At 38.7% G+C, this 22,913-nt stretch overlaps 1 protein-coding gene across 4 annotated transcripts in view; it reads right to left on the bottom strand.

Annotated features, from left to right (window-relative positions):
• Nucleotides 1-22,913, bottom strand: part of LOC124781688 (DNA topoisomerase 2-binding protein 1-A-like) — a 274,059-nt gene that overhangs the window by 36,371 nt on the left and 214,775 nt on the right. For all 4 annotated transcript variants that reach the window (XM_047253880.1, XM_047253881.1, XM_047253882.1 and 1 more), the window contains 5 exons: nt 17,025-17,611; nt 15,445-15,507; nt 8,345-8,479; nt 1,145-1,218; nt 681-841 (listed from right to left, as the gene is read on the bottom strand). In XM_047253880.1, the coding sequence (XP_047109836.1) occupies nt 681-841; nt 1,145-1,218; nt 8,345-8,479; nt 15,445-15,507; nt 17,025-17,611 (1,020 nt within the window). The remainder of the gene's footprint in view (nt 1-680; nt 842-1,144; nt 1,219-8,344; nt 8,480-15,444; nt 15,508-17,024; nt 17,612-22,913) is intronic.

Genomic DNA, 22,913 nt, shown 5'->3' with positions numbered 1-22,913 from the left:
TTTAGCTTTGTAAAAATATAAATCAACATGGATCTGCTCAATTTGGTTCTGATGGACAATCACAACACAAGATATATCACGTCACACAAATATCAGTGTCATCACAAACGACAAACAGAAGAATTAAATCATGCCATGAGTACTGTGACAGTTTCTTATGCAATCACGTTCACCAATGTCACCAACTCTCCATTGCATTATCATCAAACACTAAAGCAGCTATGCTACCTAAATTTTTTCATTTTATCTTGTCCACATTAATTTATTACAAGAAAGGAATGAAACAAAGATTGTGATGCCTGATAGAACACAAGGATGTTAGACACAGCTGACGTTTGTTAAGTACAAGGATGTGGATAGAAGTCAGCTATGCCCTTTTAAAAAGGAACCAACACAGTGGTTGAAGCCATTAAGGGAAACCATGGAAAACTATCATATGGTTGGCTGAATGGAGATTTGAACATTAGTCCTCCAAAGTTTGAGTCTAGTGTGCTAATCTCTTTACAACATCACTCTACAAGGTATCTACAGTCAATTAAGCAGTTACCATATGTTTTCAAACTCTGAAAGCATACAGCACTGAATTATGTAACGATGTTACACTACACAGTTGGAAACAGCACAAATTACAGCCTGCTATTGCTAAACTGTACAGGACACTTCCTGTAATTTATACCAACCTGTATTAATCTCCAGAGACGCTGGCAGGTTTTCAGTCTTTTTACTCTCTCCTTGGTCTACATTTTTCACCTTATTTGGAGTTTCTTCTCCACCCTCAAACAGTGGAGCCCTTGGTGAATTTACAGGAACAGTCAGAATTTCTCCCAGGGCATGTAATTGCCTAAACATAAAGAGAGCAACATTATAAACATCTCTCTCCCTCTCTCTTTCCCTCTCAACAACTAGGCACTGTATATCCAATGGAACAGAAGTGCAACAACAAATGGAGTATCATAATGCAGGAAGACAAAACTGAGACAACTGAAATTAACATGACATAAATCTGCGAAGTGTTATTTGCAACTGAAAGTTAGGCATTCAAAACTATGAGAATCTGAAAAACTGGAGCAGCAAAAAACTGTCTTGTGTTACTGTCCATATTAATGCAGTTACTTTTGTAAGAAATCAATAATGAATTACTTACGTATTAATACCAGCTGATGGGCCATTTTGTGTAGCTTCTGGTTGCTGCTGGTCCTGTTGAGCCACCACCTTTTCCTGAAAAAGAGACTATAGTTTGGAAAAAAAGCTATTTTTGGAAACATAAAAGATTATAACTTATCTTCAATTAAGAAAGTGCACACAAGATATGAGACAGATGACAATTATAAAATTTAATTGATGAAGCTGGCCAATAATTTACCCTGAGGATGTATGACCAGTTTTACAGTTTGTTGGCTAAGTGAGTCACAATGAGTTGGTCACACAGCTGTTGCATTGCCAGATTACTAGAAAGCTGCTTAAATTGCAGGCAGGATATGAGTAACAGAAAATAGCCATCCTCAACACAATGTACATATGGTTTACCAAAGTAACTGTTTATTTCACAATCTTTATAAGCTGTGAGTGCACTGACAGATTGGCATGCTTTCCCTTATATCCAGTTGTGAAATTTTTGCAAAAAATCTGAAGCTCTAATCACTCACTGTGTTCCATGATATAATTAGAAGCCCATTATACATATTGCAGAAAATGTTACTGGTCTGCAAACTCATACAAAGATTTACTAAGACTTTAACACCAAGCTGCAGTTGAGGGTGCAGGAGTCGAGAAAATCAACTGTAGGAAATTTTTCTAACTATATGATCATGCAAAGAGTTTTTAAAATTCCATAGATCTATTGCACAAAAGGGGTTACACACTTTCAGAAACAATTGATATGCCATACATCTACAATACTGCTCTCCCTCCTGGGTCTTGTCACATTCATTATGTACACCACACTGATCATATTCTTATCACGATCTTGCTTACAGTTGTCATTCCGCAGTTTGGAAACACTCAAAAATGCATTTAATACACATACCACTACTGAAACTGTACATCTAAATATATAATAAAACTCATGCTTATGCACCGATTCGCCTAGTAGGTTGTTGTTGTTGTCTTCAGTCCTGAGACTGGTTTGATGCAGCTCTCCATGCTACTCTATCCTGTGCAAGCTTCTTCATCTCCCAGTACTTACTGCAACCTACATCCTTCTGAATCTGCTTAGTGTATTCATCTCTTGGTCTCCCTCTACGATTTTTAACCTCCACGCTGCCCTCCAATGCTAAATTTGTGATCCACTGATGCCTCAGAACATGTCCTACCAACCGGTCCCTTCTTCTTGTCAAGTTGTGCCACAAACTCCTCCCCAATTCTATTCAATACCTCCTCATTAGTTATGTGATCTACCCATCTAATTTTCTAATAAGTGAATTTAACTGTGATTCACAGGAAAATCTTGTACATTATAACTCGCTCATCACACATTGACTATTCAATGACTAAGCTTATTGCTACCACAAATGGTACACCAGTTCAAACAAATACGGCTTATCACATCTTTCAGGCGACACCCAGTGTCAACGGAGAGTGAGTGTGTGTGTGTGTGTGTGTGTGTGTGTGTGTGTGTGTGTGTGTGTGTGCACGCGCGCGCGTTTTCCCTTTACAAACAAAACTATTTTTACTGTGGAATTTTGTGCAACTGCTCATTAGCTGCTGAAGTACTGGGTATTCTCATATTTTACTGTTTCTCTCTCTCTCTCTCTCTCTCTCTCTCTCTCTCTCTCTCTCTCTCTCTCTGTGTGTGTGTGTGTGTGTGTGTGTGTGTGTGTGTGTGTGTGTTCCCTTTACAAACAAAATTATTTTTACTGTGGAATTTTATGCAACTGCTCATTAGCTGCCGAAGTACTGGGTATTCTCATATTTTACTGTTTCTCTTAATACATTTTGCTAAACCAAATATCGCACTAGACTAATTCGGGAACACACTACTGAATAAGTACATAAAATTCTGCTTTAAAAATCTTTTGTTTGTAATGAGAAGGAAACCAATGCTTCTGCTGACATGAGGAGTTGCGTGAAAGACCGTGATGAATAGTACTTGTTTGGGCTGACTCCAACTACGCACTGCAACAACAAAACTGCAAATATCTGGCGAAACACTAGATAAAAATCAACTAATGACTCTTAGAAGGAATAGCCTGTGCATTAATATGGACTATGTCACCAATATTTATGGGGTGCATTTGGTTTTATTTGTATATCATTAAAATTAATGAATCAAAATTAGTGTTACTATTAATTAACTACCTAAACCTACGATGAAATATAAATCTACAGATTGATATTCTGATTTCTTAGACACAATTTCTGAGTAGTTTACATTACTTTTCAACATTAATACTTCAACTCATTATTCAAACTGTGTTTATTTGAAAATCTGGTAAAACATGGAAGGAATTTAAAATTAAACTAAGAAAAAAATGTGGAAAAAGCTAAATATTTATCTTGCTGGTCTGCTGGTGTGTCACATACAGCAGCTAGAACCTAACTGTTCACCTACCTTCTCCCATCCATTGCTTACTAAGCACGTTCTACTTTCTACTTGTTTTAGTTGCCCTTTGTATTTTTGATAATCATTGTTGCTACAGCTGACTCACAGTCAGTTTCAATGTGTACTTCCTTCAAGAGGTCAGGAGTATTTGTTGCCAACACATTTAATACAGGTTGACTAGAAGGGGGTTTCCAAACTATATGTTCAAAGCTGTGTTACAAGAATGCATTTGGTATCATTTTACAGGCTATCTAACGACATCAATAATATTGTTACGGCAATTGACTGTCGGATGATCAAAGCCTCTCCCAATGATGACATTATCATTTGGGAACAAATGTACCAGCAATCTCGAGCTATCCTGAAAGTTGTGTCAAAACTGGAGGTGTAGTTGATATGATGACCGAATTGTGAGTTATGCCCACCCTTGATACTACTCACTACATCACATGCTGCTTCAATTTCTCATGAGTTTCTTGTCTACTGTGACAAACACACTACTTCCATTCCCCATTAACCTAAACTTTTGCTACAAACATATGTTGTTGTGGTCTTCAGTCCTGAGACTGGTTTGATGCAGCTCTCCATGCTACTCTATCCTGTGCAAGCTTTTTCATCTCCCAGTACCTACTGCAACCTACATCCTTCTGAATCTGCTTAGTGTATTCATCTCTTGGTCTCCCTCTACGATTTTTACCCTCCACGCTGCCCTCCAATACTAAATTGGTGATCCCTTGATGCCTCAGAACATGTCCTACCAACCGATCCCTTCTTCTGGTCAAGTTGTGCCACAAACTTCTCTTCTCCCCAATTCTATTCAATACTTCCTCATTAGTTATGTGATCTACCCATCTAATCTTCAGCATTCTTCTGTAGCACCACATTTCAAAAGCTTCTATTCTCTTCTTGTCCAAACTATTTATCATCCATGTTTCACTTCCATACATGGCTACACTCCATACGAATACTTTCAGAAATGACTTCCTGACACTTAAATCTATACTCGATGTTAACAAATTTCTCTTCTTCAGAAACGCTTTCCTTGCCATTGCCAGCCTACCTTTTATATCCTCTCTACTTCGACCATCATCAGTTATTTTGCTCCCCAAATAGCAAAACTCCTTTACTACTTTAAGTGCCTCATTTCCTAATCTAATTCCCTCAGCATCACCCGACTTAATTAGACTACATTCCATTATCCTTGTTTTGCTTTTGTTGATGTTCATCTTATATCCTCCTTTCAAGACACTGTCCATTCCATTCAACTGCTCTTCCAAGTCCTTTGCTGTCTCTGACAGAATTACAATGCCATCGGCGAACCTCAAAGTTTTTATTTCTTCTCCATGAATTTTAATACCTACTCCGAATTTTTCTTTCGTTTCCTTTACTGCTTGCTCAATATACAGATTGAACAACATCGGGGAGAGGCTACAACCCTGTCTTACTCCCTTCCCAACCACTGCTTCCCTTTCATGTCCCTCGACTCTTATAACTGCCATCTGGTTTCTGTACAAATTGTAAATAGCCTTTCGCTCCCTGTATTTTACCCCTGCCACCTTTATAATTTGAAAGAGAGTATTCCAGTCAACATTGTCAAAAGCTTTCTCTAAGTCTACAAATGCTAGAAACGTAGGTTTGCCTTTCCTTAATCTTTCTTCTAAGGTAAGTCGTAAGGTCAGTATTGCCTCACGTGTTCCAGTGTTTCTACGGAATCCAAATTGATCTTCCCCGAGGTTGGCTTCTACTAGTTTTTCCATTCGTCTGTAAAGAATTCGTGTTAGTATTTTGCAGCTGTGACTTATTAAGCTGATAGTTCGGTAATTTTCACATCTGTCAACACCTGCTTTCTTTGGGATTGGAATTATTATATTCTTCTTGAAGTCTGAGGGTATGTCGCCTGTTTCATACATCTTGCTCACCAGATGGTAGAGTTTTGTCAGGACTGGCTCTCCCACGGCCGTCAGTAGTTCCAATGGAATATTGTCTACTCCGGGGGCTTTGTTTCGACTCAGGTCTTTCAGTGCTCTGTCAAACTCTTCACGCAGTATCATATCTCCCATTTCATCTTCATCTACATCCTCTTCCATTTCCATAATATTGTCCTCAAGTACATCGCCCTTGTATAGACCCTCTATATACTCCTTCCACCTTTCTGCTTTCCCTTCTTTGCTTAGAACTGGGTTTCCATCTGAGCTCTTGATATTCATACAAGTCGTTCTCTTATCTCCAAAGGCCTCTTTAATTTTCCTGTAGGCGGTATCTATCTTACCCCTAGTGAGATAGGCCTCTACATCCTTACATTTGTCCTCTAGCCATCCCTGCTTAGCCATTTTGCACTTCCTGTCGATCTCATTTTTGAGACGTTTGTATTCCTTTTTGCCTGTTTCACTTACTGCATTTTTATATTTTCTCCTTTCATCAATTAAATTCAGTATTTCTTCTGTTACCCAAGGATTTCTACTAGCCCTCGTCTTTTTACCTACTTGATCCTCTGCTGCCTTCACTACTTCATCCCTCAAAGCTACCCATTCTTCTTCTACTGTATTTATTTCCCCCATTCCTGTCAATTGCTCCCTTATGCTCTCCCTGAATCTCTGTACAACCTCTGGTTCTTTTAGTTTATCCAGGTCCCATCTCCTTAAATTCCCACCTTTTTGCAGTTTCTTCAGTTTTAATCTACAGGTCATAACCAATAGATTGTGGTCAGAGTCCACATCTGCCCCTGGAAATGTCTTACAATTTAAAACCTGGTTCCTAAATCTCTGTCTTACCATTATATAATCTATCTGATACCTTTTAGTATCTCCAGGGTTCTTCCATGTATACAACCTTCTTTCATGATTCTTAAACCAAGTGTTAGTTATGATTATGTTATGCTCTGTGCAAAATTCTACAAGGCGGCTTCCTCTTTCATTTCTGTCCCCTAATCCATATTCACCTACTATGTTTCCTTCTCTCCCTTTTCCTACACTCGAATTCCAGTCACCCATGACTATTAAATTTTCGTCTCCCTTCACAATCTGAATAATTTCTTTTATTTCATCATACATTTCTTCAATTTCTTCGTCATCTGCAGAGCTAGTTGGCATATAAACTTGTACTACTGTAGTAGGTGTGGGCTTCGTATCTATCTTGGCCACAATAATGCGTTCACTATGCTGTTTGTAGTAGCTTACCCGCATTCCTATTTTCCTATTCATTATTAAACCTACTCCTGCATTACCCCTATTTGATTTTGTGTTTATAACCCTGTAGTCACCTGACCAGAAGTCTTGTTCCTCCTGCCACCGAACTTCACTAATTCCCACTATATCTAACTTCAACCTATCCATTTCCCTTTTTAAATTTTCTAACCTACCTGCCCGATTAAGGGATCTGACATTCCACGCTCCGATCCGTAGAATGCCAGTTTTCTTTCTCCTGATAACGACATCCTCTTGAGTAGTCCCCGCCCGGAGACCCGAATGGGGGACTATTTTACCTCCGGAATATTTTACCCAAGAGGACGCCATCATCATGTAATCATACAGTAAAGCTGCATGCCCTCGGGAAAAATTACAGCTGTAGTTTCCCCTTGCTTTCAGCCGTTCGCAGTACCAGCACAGCAAGGCCGTTTTGGTTATTGTTACAAGGCCAGATCAGTCAATCATCCAGACTGTTGCCCTTGCAACTACTGAAAAGGCTGCTGCCCCTCTTCAGGAACCACACGTTTGTCTGGCCTCTCAACAGATACCCCTCCGTTGTGGTTGCACCTACGGTACGGCTATCTGTATCGCTGAGGCACGCAAGCCTCCCCACCAACGGCAAGGTCCATGGTTCATGGGGGGGTACAAACATATATTTGTACCAAAATTTTTTTACAAACATATATTTGTACCAAAAATCTCATAGCTGTCAATTTTGAGCTTTAGAAACAATTATGTACCAAGAAATATGTGTGGAACACTGCTTATTATGGATGCTTCAAACAATGGAATTTTTTTTTCTGAATGCTTTGGCAATTGATAATTAAGTTTTTAAAACAGTTTCTGTAGGGGGTATTTCTTTAGGTCTTACATGATATTTTGTGCTCTCCTCTAGCAATTATTAGCTGGATTGGATGAAGAGTTGTAAAATGTAACAAACCCTTACCTATGCTCCACACAGTAAGGTTAACTGGAACAGCACAAGAATATGAAGAGAGAACCCAGCTTTCCATGGAATCTGAAGATACTACTGCCAATATTTGTAGAAGGTACAAATGTAGTTTACAACTGATTATTTTTTGTGTGATGAAAACAAATACATGCACAACATTTGTGGATAAATGCATACATCTAGTTTTACAAGCGACGACATAGTTCAAATTACATTTTTCATTGTACATATTAACGTTCAAAAATACTCAATATGTCAAGAAGTATGCAGAAGTTTTGATATAATTGATGAAAGATAATGGGGATAAAAATACAAACAGCACATCTAGTTTCTTTGAAAAATGTTAGAATCTAGGATTTCGAAGCAAATTTATATGACACACAGGGTCTCATTTGTATACAGAGGAGAACTGATCACCATCTCACACATTTAAATAAACATGCAAACAGAAGGTAACTTCAATTGAAGTGCTTTAAACTTACCTTATATACTACTGTGTCAAAGAAGTTCCACTATTATATACTACTGTGTCAAAGAAGTTCCACTACCAAGTATCGAGCACTGATGTAGATGATAAGATCTAAAATCATGGAGCACCACATTTCTTCCACTTGACGTGTCTGCTAATGTCATCAAAAAGTAATTCAGTTTACTTGAAATACTTACAGTCTGTGGACTGCTTTCACTCTGCAGATTGTCCTTTGAGGTACCACCTACAGGTGAGAAGTGAAGTGGACGTGCTGCTACATGGGGGGAAGCCAGGGTATTATCTTCCTCTTGCTGTAATTCTTCTGTCTTAAGCTATTTTACAACAAAAGTTAGCAGTTATGTGAAGGGTCTATATTACCAGTAAGTAAGAGTAATATGATTACTTAAATTTCTACATGGCATAATACTGATTTACCAGGGATGGTCCTGTTGCTCGTTTACCACATAGCTGACTTACCTAGCAAGGATTTGCCGTTTAACATGGACTCTAAATCTGGTGCAACTAGCCACTTATCACATTAACAAATTGTTGCCAGAGGCAAAAGAGACAACAAGTGACTGAAAAAAATAATAAATAAATGAAAAATACACTAAAGTTTGACAAAGACTTGAACTTCGGACATCTTGATTTGCAGTCCGGTAAAAACTTTTTGGAGAACTACAGAATGAGGTATAGTTGCACATAAACAAGTAGTAATAAAAATATTGGAATTTCACACTGCACGCACAGGAAGCTAACTTCCCAAAATGACTTTGTTCATCTAGGGTTTATTGTGATGCTGCAAATCCTCGACAAAGTCCACAGCTGTGAGTAAGGTTTCTGTACCTAGCTTACCCAGACAATCCTTGTCACTATATTCATTATTCTTGGCTAGGATGTCAACTGTTACCCGGTCCTCTTCACCAAATACCTAGTCAGAGCCTCATTCTGCTATTATGTGGCCATGGTTAGTGCTAGATTTTTCAATACTTGTGACATGGTGCCTTGATTTTAGTTTTTCTGTAGCAGTTGCCTATACTAGTCTTATAACCTATATTTTCAGTGCAATTCCATTTCCGAACTGTCTCTTAAAGTCTTATCAACTCTCTCCTACAATCTACTTTCTTCTGCAGCTGAATGAGGATCCTCACCATCAACAGGCAACAGAAATGTCTAAACTACTCCCTTTAGGCCCTTTTCTGTTTATCTTTTACCTTTTCCCACATCTAACTTTCTTTTGTCGCTTCAAATGTTCTCATTCAGTTTTTACAGCACCAACAATTGCCTGAAGAGTTCAAATTTTCACCTCTTGTTTTACAATCTTCTTTCTTGTCTTTTAAACATTACCTACATACCCATGAAAGCATCTAATTCGGAGTCCATTATTTGTCCCAGTGAAACCACAATGCACAACCCCTATGCACCAATCCCAAACTTTTAACTAAGCTGTGGCAGGATGCACATTTATCACTCATTGTAATACTTTTATATGAGGGTTGGAACTTTAACAGTGGCAACTACTTATTTACAGTTCATACAAAATAAATACATGTTTCAAAGTTTTACTGACCTTCAAAGTAGTCACCAGCATTGTGTATAACCCGCTGCCAGCAATGTGGAAGTAGTAGGATACTCTTAGCAGTGCCAGTTGTGTTGACAGTTTGAGTGGCGCGGTCTATTACCCGACAAATTTGTAGCAGTTCTGAAGTGAATGCCGTGAAGTGTTTTCTTCAGTTTAGAAATCTATGCTGTTCATTTTTGGAACACAACCTATGACCAGCTTAGAGACAGAAGTGATGACACTTTCAGCAGGACGTGACCATAATTTTGCAGGACAATGCTCGAGCGTGTACAGTGCAAGCTGTTACTTATTCGTTAGATAAGATTAGTACTTGTTCCATAGATCATGAATACGACACTTCATAATGATGTGGAACGTGTCAGGTTAATAAAAGGTGTCTATACAAGATATTACATTAGACTAAATATTACATGACACTCAATAATTTTTTTTTATTTTTTATTTATTTATTTTTTGGAGGCTGGGAAATTACCCACTTACTATATCCAAAAATTCATCTAATGAGTAGGAGGAGTTGCCATTAAGAAATTCTTTTAATTTCCTTTTAAATGCTATATGGCTATCTGCCAGACTTTTGGTGCTATTAGGTAAGTGACCAAACACTTTTGTGGCAGCATAATTTACCCCCTTCTGAGCCAAAGTTAGATTTAACCTTGAGTAGTGAAGATCATCCTTTCTCCTAGTGTTGTAGCCATGTACGCTGCTATTACTTTTGAATTTGTTCGGATTGTTAATAACAAATTTCATAAGTGAATATATATATTGCGAGGCTACAGTGAAGATTTCTAGCTCTTTAAATAAGTGTCTGCAGGATGATCTTGGATGAGCTTCAGCAATTACTCTGATTACATGCTTTTGTGCAATGAACACTCTTTTATTCGATGATGAGTTACCCCAGAATATGATGCCATACGAAAGCAGAGAATGAAAATAGGTGTGGTAAGCTAATTTACTCAGATGAATATTGCCAAAATTTGCAATGACCCTAATAGCATAAGTAGCTGAACTCAAACATTTCAGCAGATCCTCAGTGTGTTATTTCCAGTTCAACCCCTCATCAATGCATACGCCCAGAAATTTTGAATATTCTACCTTAGCTTCCAATTTCTGATCGAAGTCTATATTTATTAATGGGGTCATTCCATTTACTGTGTGGAACTGTATATATTGTGTTTTGTCAAAGTTTAATGAGAGCCCATTTGCAGAGAACCACTTAATGATATTCTGAAAAACATCTTTTACATTTTTCTTGTCTGTCGGGTGTGATAGCTATACTTGTATCATCGGCAAAACGTACCAGCTTTGCATCTTCGTGAATATAGAATGGCAAGTCATTAATATATATTAAGAACAGCAGAGGACCCAAGACCAAACCTTGCGGGACCCCATTCTTCATTGTTCCCCAGTTTGAGAAATAATCAGTTTCTTGCATATTATGTGAAATGTTTATTTCAACTTTCTGCACTCTTCCAGTTAGGTATGATTTAAACCATTTGAGCACTGTCCCATTCATACCACAACACTTGAGCTTATCTAGAAGTATTCCATGATTTACACAATCAAAAGCCTTTGATAGATCACAAAAAATCCCAACGGGTGACTTCCGGTTACTCAGAGCATTTAATATTTCCATTAGTGAAAGTATATATAGGATTTTCCGTTGAAAAACCCTTCTGGAAACCAAACTGACATTTTGTTAAAACTTTATTTTTACAAAGGTGTGAAGCTACTCTACAATACATTACTTTTTCAAGAATTTTGGATAAGGCAGTCAGAAGAGAGATTGGGTGGTAGCTGTTGACATCAGACGTATCCCCTTTTTTATGCAGTGGTATAACAATGGCATACTTCAGTCTATCTGGGAAAATACTCTGCTTCAGAGAGCTATTACATATGTGGCTAAGAACCCCACTTATTTCTTGGGAACAAGCTTTTATTATCCTGCTGGAAATGCCATCAATCCCATGTGAGCTTTTATTCTTGAGAGAGTTTATTTTCTTCCTAATTTCAGATGGAGAGGTGGCTGGAATTTCAATTGTATCAAATGGTGTGGGTAAGGCCTCTTCCATTAACTGCATTGCTTCTTCTAATGAACATTTAGATCCTATTTTCTCTCCAACATTTAAAAAATGATTATTCAAAATGTTTTTGATTTCCGGCTTGTTGTTTATCGAGTTTCCATTCGCTTTGATGGTGATGCCGTCATCCTGTACTCTTGGTTGTACTGTCTCCCATGTAATAATATTCCAAATTGTTTTGATTTTGTTATCAGAGGTATTAATCTCAGACATGATGCACATGCTTCTGGACTTTTTAATAACCTTTCTTAATGTGACTTTTTAATAACCTTTCTTAATGTAGCACAGCAGTTTTTATAAAATTTGGCCATTTCTGGGTCATTACTCTCCATTTTGTGGTTACAAGATATTTTTATTCCTTTAGTAAGCCAAGGTTTTTTGCATAGTTTCTTATAATTAGATTTAACTACTTTCTTGGGGAAAAAGTTTTCAAATTCTCTCACAAGTGTATCATGAAATAAGTTATATTTTAAATTAGCATCGGGTTCCTTGTAGACCTCATCCCAGTCTAACTGCCGAAGATTTTCTCTGAAGTTTCTAATTGTTGAGTCATTAATTGAATGCACAACTTTGGAGGGTAATTTTGTATTCCTGAATGGAGCTATGTCATATACTGTAACTAGCTGAGCATCATGATCAGAAAGCCCATTCTCAACAGGACAAGAATTTATGTTTTTAAACTTATCTTGGTCTATAAAAGGGTTATCTATCAATGTGCTGCTGTCCTTTACTACCCGAGGAGGAAAATTAATGACAGATGTCACACTGAAAGAACCGAGCAAGACTTCCAGGTCATTCTTCCTATTACACTCTTTCAATGAATCAACATTGAAGTCCCCACAAATAATAATTTGCTTTCCCCTACCTGACAGATAGCACAACAAGGCATCCAAGTTTTCCAGGAATAAATGAAAGTTTCCTGAAGGGGACCTATACACTGTTACAATTATAAAAGAGCCCTCCTTCAGTTTAAGTTGACAGGCACATGCTTCAATATGTTGCTCTAGACAAAACTTTTTTGTATCTGAGCTTTCTACACAGTGATAACTTTTGACATATATGGCAACTCCTCCTCCCACCTTATTCTCTCTACTCATATATGCAGCTAGTTTATAACCACTGATATTTACCTTTTCCATATCAGACACAATGTGATGCTGAGACAGGCATAGTATATCTATTACATTACTAGATTCAATGCCATCCAAACAAACCAGGAGCTCATCTACTTTGTTCTTCAATCCCGGAATATTTTGGTGAAAAATGGTAACATTATTTTTATTTTACTTTTCTGAGAATCTACTTTTTTCTTTAATCCACCAATATTTTGGTTAAATATGGTAACATTATTATTTACTTTCCTGTTGTGAGAATTTTGTGAGTTTTGGACCTATTTAGCACCTGCCTGCCTGAACTTCTCATTGGACACTGAAATTAGCCTAAAAAAGAGGTACATCCATGAGTACTAGTGTCCCCCCTTATGGATTTCGGTAACAACCCTGCCAGTTTACCCTTCCCTTTCATATTGAGATGTAGGCCATGCCTTGTGAAATCCCCCGTATCAATAGCCTCGACAGGAACCAACCCAATGTCTGACAGAGTGGCCGCCCTACGCAACTGATCCAACTCCATATTTACCTTCCTGACAGAGCGGTTGAACTGGGGCTGATCATGCCGCACGAAAGCGGGCATCAGCTCAACACTGGTATGGGTCATTGCTGAGGCTATTTTCACCAGGTCACACTCAATGCTGTAGCCCTGATCCCTATCAACACTGTTTCCCACTCCATCCACTACCATCACATGATCCTGCTTTGTGAATCCCTTGCAGGAACGTATATCCTCTACCACCTGGCTAAGACTTGCACTTGGCTTGAAAAAGTTTGTGACCTGGTACCTGTCGCCTAATTTTTCCTGCAAAATCTGGCCCACACCTCTTCCATGACTGCTACCTAGCAACAGAACTTTCCTCTTACTTTCTACTTTTTTTGAAACAGTTGGTTTCATAGTGAAATTGTGTTGCATCTTAACTACATCTACTTCTACTGGAGCCTCTTCCTTACTTAACTGTGGTAGCAAGGCAAATCCATTGGTTGTGCCAATTGTGAAACTGTCAGACACTGTTCTCTTTCTGTGGCCCCTCTTGCCAGCTACCACTTCCCACCACTGTTTACCCTCCTCCCCCCTTAACCTCTCCAGTTCCTCCCTCGCTCTGTCCAAATCAGCCTGAAGGGCTCTAATTTTCTCCTCCTGTTCAGCTATAATCCTATCTCTTGAGCAAACCTTGCAAGAGAATGGAAGAGTCCCATTTGCTTTCCCAATTCCCACGCCAATACAATTTCCCCAATGAAACCTCCTGTCACAACAGTTGCACAAAACCCCTTTGACTGATGGGGCTGCTAAGTGCTATACCACCTACTGCACTCCCCTGACTTAAGCCCTCATATGTTCAATTCGATTTCTAAACTGAAGTAAACACTTCACAGCATTCGCTTCAGAACTGCTACAAATTCATCAGGCAATAGACCGCACTGCTTGAACTGTCAACACAACTGGCACTGCTAAGAGTATCCTACAACTTCCACATTGCTGGCAACAGGTTATACACAATACTGGTGACTACTTTGAAGGTCAGTGAAACTTCAAAACACATATCTATTTTGTACATGCTGTAAATAAATAGTGGCCACAATTAAAGTTCCAACCCTCATAAATGGTTACACAGATACATGCATTTTTACATACTGGAGCCTTTTACAGTTGTGTTTATATCTCGGCAGGACCTACCAGTCACAACTTCTAATAATTTCTCTAGCAAACAAGAAGTACTCAGACACATATCCTTAAAAATGGAACAGAGATGCATATACATAAATCTGAAGTAAGTTTACCCTGTGTTGTCATACAAAAAATGTAAACTTTAGCATGAGATCTCCCTTCTCACAAACTTTTCATTTTTAGTGAATAATATGTCTGGAAATGTGAACATTAATTATATGAACTGGAACAGGCACTAACACACTTCTTTACTAATCAATATGGATGAACTTAACTGTTAAAAGCAGATTAATAATTTAACTTGAAGGCTGCTCAAAACGACAAGTGTTTGCATAACTTCTTGTATGTTTGTGCCACCACTTCACTTCAAGATCACATTTGTATGGTTACACAATGAGTTGGTGTCTTCAAAACTGATATTAGCCTACGGAAAACTATAGTGATTACACGAAAAAAGGTCCTAGTTTAATATAACCCTAATGCTGATACCAAAGCAGATGAACTAGCTTAAGGGACATGGGCGGAGAACTAAATAATCAATGGAATACTCAGGAAAATGACACCGGCATTTATCTTATATGATTTAAGGAAATAATGGAAAAGCTAAACCTGATAATCAAATGGTGATATAAGCCCATCTCCTGAGTGCCACTTCTCACTCATTAATATCAGTAATTACACTCCAATGTAGGTTTTGATGTTTTGCATGAAGCAATCTTGATGGATAAGATATTACATAAGGTTAAAAGTGCAGAGCCTTATATATATGTAACATCTTACTCAATATCACACTACGATAAAATAATCATCAACCAAAAACTGTGTACAAGATAATAGCAATTTGCAACCTTACACGTACCTTTCTTGGAATTTTTATGCCTCCAAATTTTTCCCATATCTGGCGCTTAATCTCGGACAAAGGCTGAACACAGAAAAAAAAAAAAGAACGTACAATTTTACAATAAAAGTTGTATAATTCTGCACATTATTATTGTTTCTAGAAGTAAAAGCAAATGTAAACTAAAAATCTAATTACTGCCACTGAGTACGTGTCTCAGTTCCACACAGAGATTTTCACTCACCAAGCGGCGGCAGAACACACACACAAAAGACAGTTGTAATTGGCAAGCTTTTAGAGCCAGTGGCTTCTTCTTCAGGCAAGAGGGTTGAAGGGAAAGGAAGATGGGTGAAGGAAAAGGACTGGAGAGATATAGAAAAAGGGGTAGATTTCAGAAAAGTCACCCAGAACCGCAGGTCTGGGGAGACTTACTGTACAGGATGTAAAGGAAAGATTTTCCTTCACATTCGGTACAGTAAGTCTCCCCTGACCAGCGGTTCTGGGTGACTTAGCCGAAATCTGCCCCTTTTCCTAGACCTCTCCAGTCATTTTCCTTCACTACACTTCCTTCTCTTCAACCTTTCTACCCAAAGAAGGATCCACTGGCCCCAAAAGCTTGACAATTACAACTGTCTTTTATGTGTGTGTTCTGCTGCTAACTTAATCTCGTATCTTAGCCAACAGGACTCCCCATATTACTTTCCACAGTGGGTATTAAACAATTGCAGAGCATAATAATTGATGTTAAGACTTCAGTGCCAGTGGAATATGGGTGTATTTTAAATGCACCTCCACCTTGTTGTCATTTTTTAGGGCTTACACTCTCACATTGCAGAACCAGATACAGGTTTTTATATGAAAATTGCTTAAGATTTTTTAAATCCAAAGCTGCCAAAAAATCAGGGAGGCACACTTTCAACAGTTCCACTATGGAGTCAAACAAAATACTATAATTTCTGGAAGTATTATATTGGTGACAGTAAAACTTCACCACTGTTGATCGGCAAAATGTGTAAATCTCCACACTAAATTACATCAAAATCCTTTATGGTGTTGCGATAACATTTTCGAAATTAGACCACCTGATATGGCATGGTCCTATTACAATATGTCAGCTGGAACCCAGAGTCCCATTCAACTGAGACACTGAAGTCATTTGTACTAGTCATCTCTTTCTTAGTAATATGCATCAAACAGTGGAAAATTCAGGATGGAATGTAACAATATTATGAAAAGGAAAATTGCCACTCACCATACAGCAGAGATGCTGAGTTGCAGATAGGCATAACAGAAAGACTGTCACAAATAAAGCTTTTGACGAAGGCCTCATGGATTGAAAGCTTTATCTGTGACAGTCTTTTTGTTGTGCCTATCTGTGACACAGCATCTCTGCTATACGGTGAGTGGCAACTTTCCTTTTCATAATATTGTTAGTAATATGCATCAACTTCAAGCATCTATACCCCCCGAAAATCAGGCTCATGTTTATTATGAAAACAATATCACCTCTCAACATATTTACCATTTCCCCTGAATTTCCTTGTATACTTTACAAATAGAGCTACAATGTCAGCTATAAGAGTATTCGAAATTTTTCTCACTGTGCTCAATCGTCTCTTCTTTTCTTCAGGCTCCAGCTTCTCGAATTCTGGTATACTGTCAATCCATCTCTTCCAGTTCTTCCTGGTTGTAGGTGAAGGGTTGGGTTTAAAGACTTGTCCATATGGTGTCTCTGGCGTAGACATGTAGTTTGGAGGCTTTGGGGTTGCTTCATTTGGATCAAATGTCCAAGCATTATTGGGTGTTACATTTGCATTGTCAGTGACTGACGATATTAACGTCCTTATCGGCGTTTCCTGGCTGAATGGTGAAAAGCCTAAGTTCTGAGCAGTTCCCATAGGATTTCCAGCAGGTGTTGATGGAGAGTTAACTGGTCCAGTTGTCCTGCGTCTCTCCCTTTCATTTGTTGTTGGTACCTTAGCTGTATCAGGTGGACCCATTGATTTTCTTGCACTGTCTGAACTTCTTGTAACATTTACAGAAGGTACAGTTTCTTCAACAACCAAAGCTGTAGCTTGCGGCTGCTTCTCCTCAGCATTCTGTATTTCCTTTGGTAGTGCTACAGGTGTGCCGAGCTTACTGTGATTAACATCAGAGCCTCTCCCAGAGGAATGACTTCCTTCAACCTCTGAAATTTTAGGAAAGAAACTTTTAGTGTAATGATGAGAGTAATTCACATAAAATAAACAAAAGAGAACTTGCTGACGGACTGCAATTGTGTACCACTGAGACATTGAAGCATGGATCATTGTCAAGGTAAAAGCATCTTTATTGTTACTCAATCCTATATACAAAACATGGATAGCTATAGTCACATATATGTCAACAAATGTTTATGCCTAGTAGTATCAGCCTGGTTGATAAGGACCTCGGGTTTAGAATGAGTCTACAATTTTAATTTTTCATAATGTTTCATTGTATCATTTTCTCCACTGCAGAGTGAAGTTTGATTTTAAAAACAAGCAATAAGAACTAAAATCATGAAATTTATTTTTATTAGCTCTTGTGGAATGCAGCAACTAAATAATACTTTAAATGCTGAATCAAGGATTAGGATTTTAGGAAAGTGATATGGTGATGAAGCCAGTAGATACATTTACAAAGAAGGCAATGGAGGAAGTTTGGGGGAAGTAAAATAGTTGCGGGAGACCGAAGTTGTCACTTGCCACATTTCACAAGTGCTTTTAATGCGTAACTTGGAGCCACCGCAAGGTATGGCAAAAATGGGAGATGCTCTGTCGACAACTCATTTTAACTGACCAATGATTGAACTGAAGCAGACATGGCATTTTGTAGCCCTGAATTTAAACACGTGTCCTAACCTAATCACAACCCCGAGATGTGCAATGTATATGAGAAAATGGTGATCAACAACCTGTGGCAGATCTACAGTCATGATCACTTTGTTCATGGTGTTTAAGGCTATCCTCTATGAGCAAACTCTAGATAGAAAATTTTCAGTTTCAGCGGTAAAAGCAAACTGTAATTTCTTGTTGTCATTGGTTACCTGAAACTATTCTTACACTGGATAAATGGGCTGCCATACTACCAGCTGATGAGCAAACCTGGTCCATACTTCATTGCAGGTAATTGGCGACACAAGCACACTCTGAACGAGAAAAAGAAAAATGATAGGAAGAAAAATAAGAGTGAACAAAAAGTCAATGCAATGATGAAAATGTCGCGGCAAAATATTATTAAAAAAAATTACACTTAAGTCAATTAAATGAATAAAAATAATAATCAAAGTCTTTTGATTAGATTTTTAGGGGAAAAAAAGAAGGAACACTGGGCTATGCAATTACACTTCAGGAAGTTGTTTATCTACGGGTGACCTAGTGGCAACAATTAATTGCAGCCTTCAAAAACTGCTTCACGCAATGTCCTGTGAAGCTTATTTACTGTAAGCTGATCTCTGTGATTACAACAACAATACATGTGGCACTGAACTGTATCTTACGTGGAAGGATACAGTAGTATTTGGTTAGTGCTGTGTATGAAATGTTTATTTTGTTATCAGCGTGTGTGTGTTTCTACCATGTGTAATGCAATATGAAACTAACTAACTACAGACACACACCCAGGACCTGGGACCCAAACACATCAAGAAAGAAAGCCAGACAAGGAATTGGAAATGAACTGACAAGATCTTGTGGCAGTTTGGCAACTGTGAACAGTTCAGGTGTGACGTTGAGGGCTCTGGTTGGAGGAAATCAGTTAAAACACATGATGTGTCAACTATCAAGACATTTGATCTGACTGTAGTTTGCACGTCGTGATGATACTATGTAGTATCTCACATTTTTACAATTTCAACAGTTCATTGATTGGGACCCGTAACCTTTTTATTTCATGAAGTTTGTATTACAGATCTGTTACAGTGGCATTACATATATTTTAGCAATTAGTTTCAAACAGAATGGTTCATTCTCGAGCCTGACATATTGAGGATGCACTAAAAGTGCCTCATCTTAATGACAAACACCTAAAATTGACAATACAGGCATCATACAGTGACAGAAGAACATATTCTCACTATACATGTCCATATGTCAAACATTCTCTGCAGTTGTCAAAGTGTTGTACTTGAGTAGATGCAGCTGCTTCCCCCTAAAAACTGTAGATGCAGCTGCTTCCCCCTAAAAACTCTGTCAGAATGCTGTGCACCATCCACATGTATTCAAGTGACATAATTCTGAAAACCCTACTTATAAAAACAAGAATTAACAGTATTTTGTTAACTACTTATGGCTATAAAATTTTGCCTGTACATTATGTAAACTGCATCAAGGAGGACATACTTTTGTAAGGATTAATGTCTTCCATAAGATGAATGCTGTCACATAATTTAACACATTTCTTCGTTTGTGATGGTTTCCGTGCCAGTAATAACGCTACAACATTGTGTGATGGGAAAGATGTCCAATGGAAAGTATGCAGACATGCAAAAGGAATAGCTTTTCTGTGAGCCTGGGGTTGCTGTTTGTAAGGTGAGGCATAATGTTCAAAGTCTGGCTCTTCATGCGTTAAGAACTAAAAGTTTTTGAATGTCTTCTACATGAATATTAAAGTGACATAGGAAAAGTGTAATTAGTAATTTATACATTGTTGTGAATTTTTTGATGTGTCACTAGTGCATTCTTTTGTATAGGGATTTTTACAACCAAAGTTGATCAACATTAGTGGAGAGCCCAGAACAATGTATACTTCCTGAAGAGGCTCAGCAGCCTTTTCAGTAGTTGCATGGGCAACAGTCTGGATGATTTACTGACCTAGCCTTGTAACATTAGCTAATAAGGCAGGGTTTGAACTGAAATCAGAAAAAAATTTAGGACTTTTAATCACCTTTCCTTTACTGACAATAGTTGCAATCAACGCTCTAGTGAGTTCAAGAATAAAGTAAATGTGCATCACGTGTAGGCAATTGTCATGTTTTGTATAAAATCCATTAGATGGGCCCCGTAATAATTTGAATATCTGCATCCTGTAGCTTTCCAGTCCCAAGTTTGACCTGCTGGCGCCACATCTCTCCCGCCACATGACCCAGCTCCACCCTCATTAGGTTTCGATAGCCGCTGAGAAACAATCCAGCATATGCCATTTTGACTTTGAACGATTTGGTTTGTAATTCAAATTTTTAAGCTGAAAGAATCTTGCTGTGCGAATTCTACATTTTTGTATCCCCTTTTTCATGAAAGTGCTCATGAAATTATGAGTTTTGCAATATAATTTGTGGGCATAGCACTCTGTCAAGTGCAGCAACCAAGCAATTTACCTTTACCTTTTTTACTTTTATTGTTATTTTTGACTATAAGCTGGTAGGAGGACAGAAAGGAAGAGAACGTGATCTGACAGTTTTATCGTCAACACCAAAAACAGGTATCTACCACTGCCAGAGTTAAGTGGAAAAGAGCCTCAGGTAGAACATGGAGCAGGAAATGTGCAGCACACTTCAGCCGAGGCCAAGAAGCCTAGGGATGGGGCATACGATAGGTGGTGACCTGACAAGATAGCTTCCCTGACTGGCACCAGCGTACACTTTGTTGAGCTGTTCCGGCATCATGATCGACCACACCTTGATGGAGCTGTGAGGTGAATCAATGTGGTGTTAGGAATGGCTATGAGGACAGCCAACTTTGCTCATGTTTCTCTGGTGCCTGTCAGGACTATCAACAGATGGGGTTTCACTAGGTATGGCCTACACCTAAACAGGAGTGGGAAGGGAAGATTGGTACAGTTGATTCATGAAAGTATAGGGGGTGGATCTCGGGTCACACATGGTCAAATACCTGTTATCATAGGTAGGAAACGTAGGTCTTATTTAGGATAAATCCAGACAGCAGGTTCCCCCGTCTAAAGAGTATCTCCAGCAGTTTAAAAAATACTGAAACAATCAATCACAAAGATTTTAACACTTCAAATATCACATATACCAGATGTCACAAAGAAAAACAAACCACTGGAAAGAGTAACGTGGGGCATTTCGCAGACTTAACAATCCTCCTTCAAAACATGCAATCAATAAAAAATAAAATACAACTATTAGAAGTTGAGTTCCAATCTTTGAACTGCACTGTAGTTTGTATTACTGAGCACTGGTGTAGAGACACAGAAATCCAACATGTAGTATCATCATTCTATGAAAGGGCAAACTTTTACTGCAGAACTGCTTCAAGGGGTGGAGGATCATGCGTTTATATCAGGAAAGGAACACATTTCATATCAAGACATGGTCTCAGTACAGTAAGTGAAGACAAACACTTTGAAATATCAGCTATTGAATTAACAGGGCTTGATATCACCAAGAAATTAATCAGTTTGTGTGTGTATAGATCTCCCAGTGGTAGTGTGGACAATTTTTTCAATAAATTAACAGAAGTTCTAGATAAAGCCTCAAGTACAAAGGTCAACATAATTCTGTGTGGGGACATTAACATCAACACTAATATCATAAATGAATCCAGCAGCACCTTCATAAACATCCTTCAAAGTTTTGGCATGTCCCTATTCTTCAATAGTGCAACAAGGGTTACCACAATGACTGCATCAGTAATTGACCATGTGGTCATAAATGTGGACAAGGAAATATGTGATGTAGCTGTAAAGATCTCTGACTATCAGACCATCTCTGTCAAACAACAGTAAAATCAGGCATCGAATCATTCCCTAAACTACAAGCCTAAAAACGACATCTATCAAAAATCAAGGAATGTACAAAGTGTTAGGAAGAAGAAAGTGCTGCTGCTAGGTAGTAGCCATAGGTTAGGTGTAGGCCCTCAGTTACAGGAAAGTTTAGGGGCGGCGTACCAGGCCACCAGCATCTTCAAGCCAAATGCAGGGCCAAGTCATGTGATAGAGGACCTAGGGTCTTTATGTAAGGACTTTACAAAAGAGGACCATGTAGTGATAGTGGATGGGGCGGGAAACAGTTTGCAGAGTAGGAGGAGACAAGATGTTATATTTCCAGTAGGTGACGATAGTATCTGTCGCAATTCCACTGGATGATCATGTGGAGAGAGACCAGGTTACACATAAAGAAGCCGAGAGCAGGTCACATCACCCAGTCAATGACCGTCACCGACAAGGATGAGGTGACATTCAGAAATAAGAGGTCGGACTCAGGTTGCGAGGGGGTAAATGACACCTCCAGGGGCAGCGGGGGGGTTGGAACTTATGTTTCTTCTTCTTCTTCTTCTTCTTCTCGTTCTCCTCCTCCTCTTTCAGAAGTGGAGGAGGGCAGGGCACAGTGGGGGCACTGGCATTGGCACGATCTGGAACTGAAAGAGAGCAGGCGACCTTGGAATGTGCAGATGGTGCGTCTCATGGCCAAGTTGTGGCAGGAGGCTTCCGGCCTGAGAGACGCTGGGGAGGGGTCCTGGGAGCCCCATCACCTGCAGGTGCCGAAGAAGGGGGGCACTACTACTGCTGGG

Source organism: Schistocerca piceifrons, chromosome 1, assembly GCF_021461385.2.
Source record: "Schistocerca piceifrons isolate TAMUIC-IGC-003096 chromosome 1, iqSchPice1.1, whole genome shotgun sequence".
In the NCBI taxonomy this organism is placed as follows: Eukaryota; Metazoa; Arthropoda; class Insecta; order Orthoptera; family Acrididae; genus Schistocerca; species Schistocerca piceifrons.
Note: the sequence above shows the minus strand (reverse complement) of the source record. Positions and strands in the feature narration are given on the sequence as shown.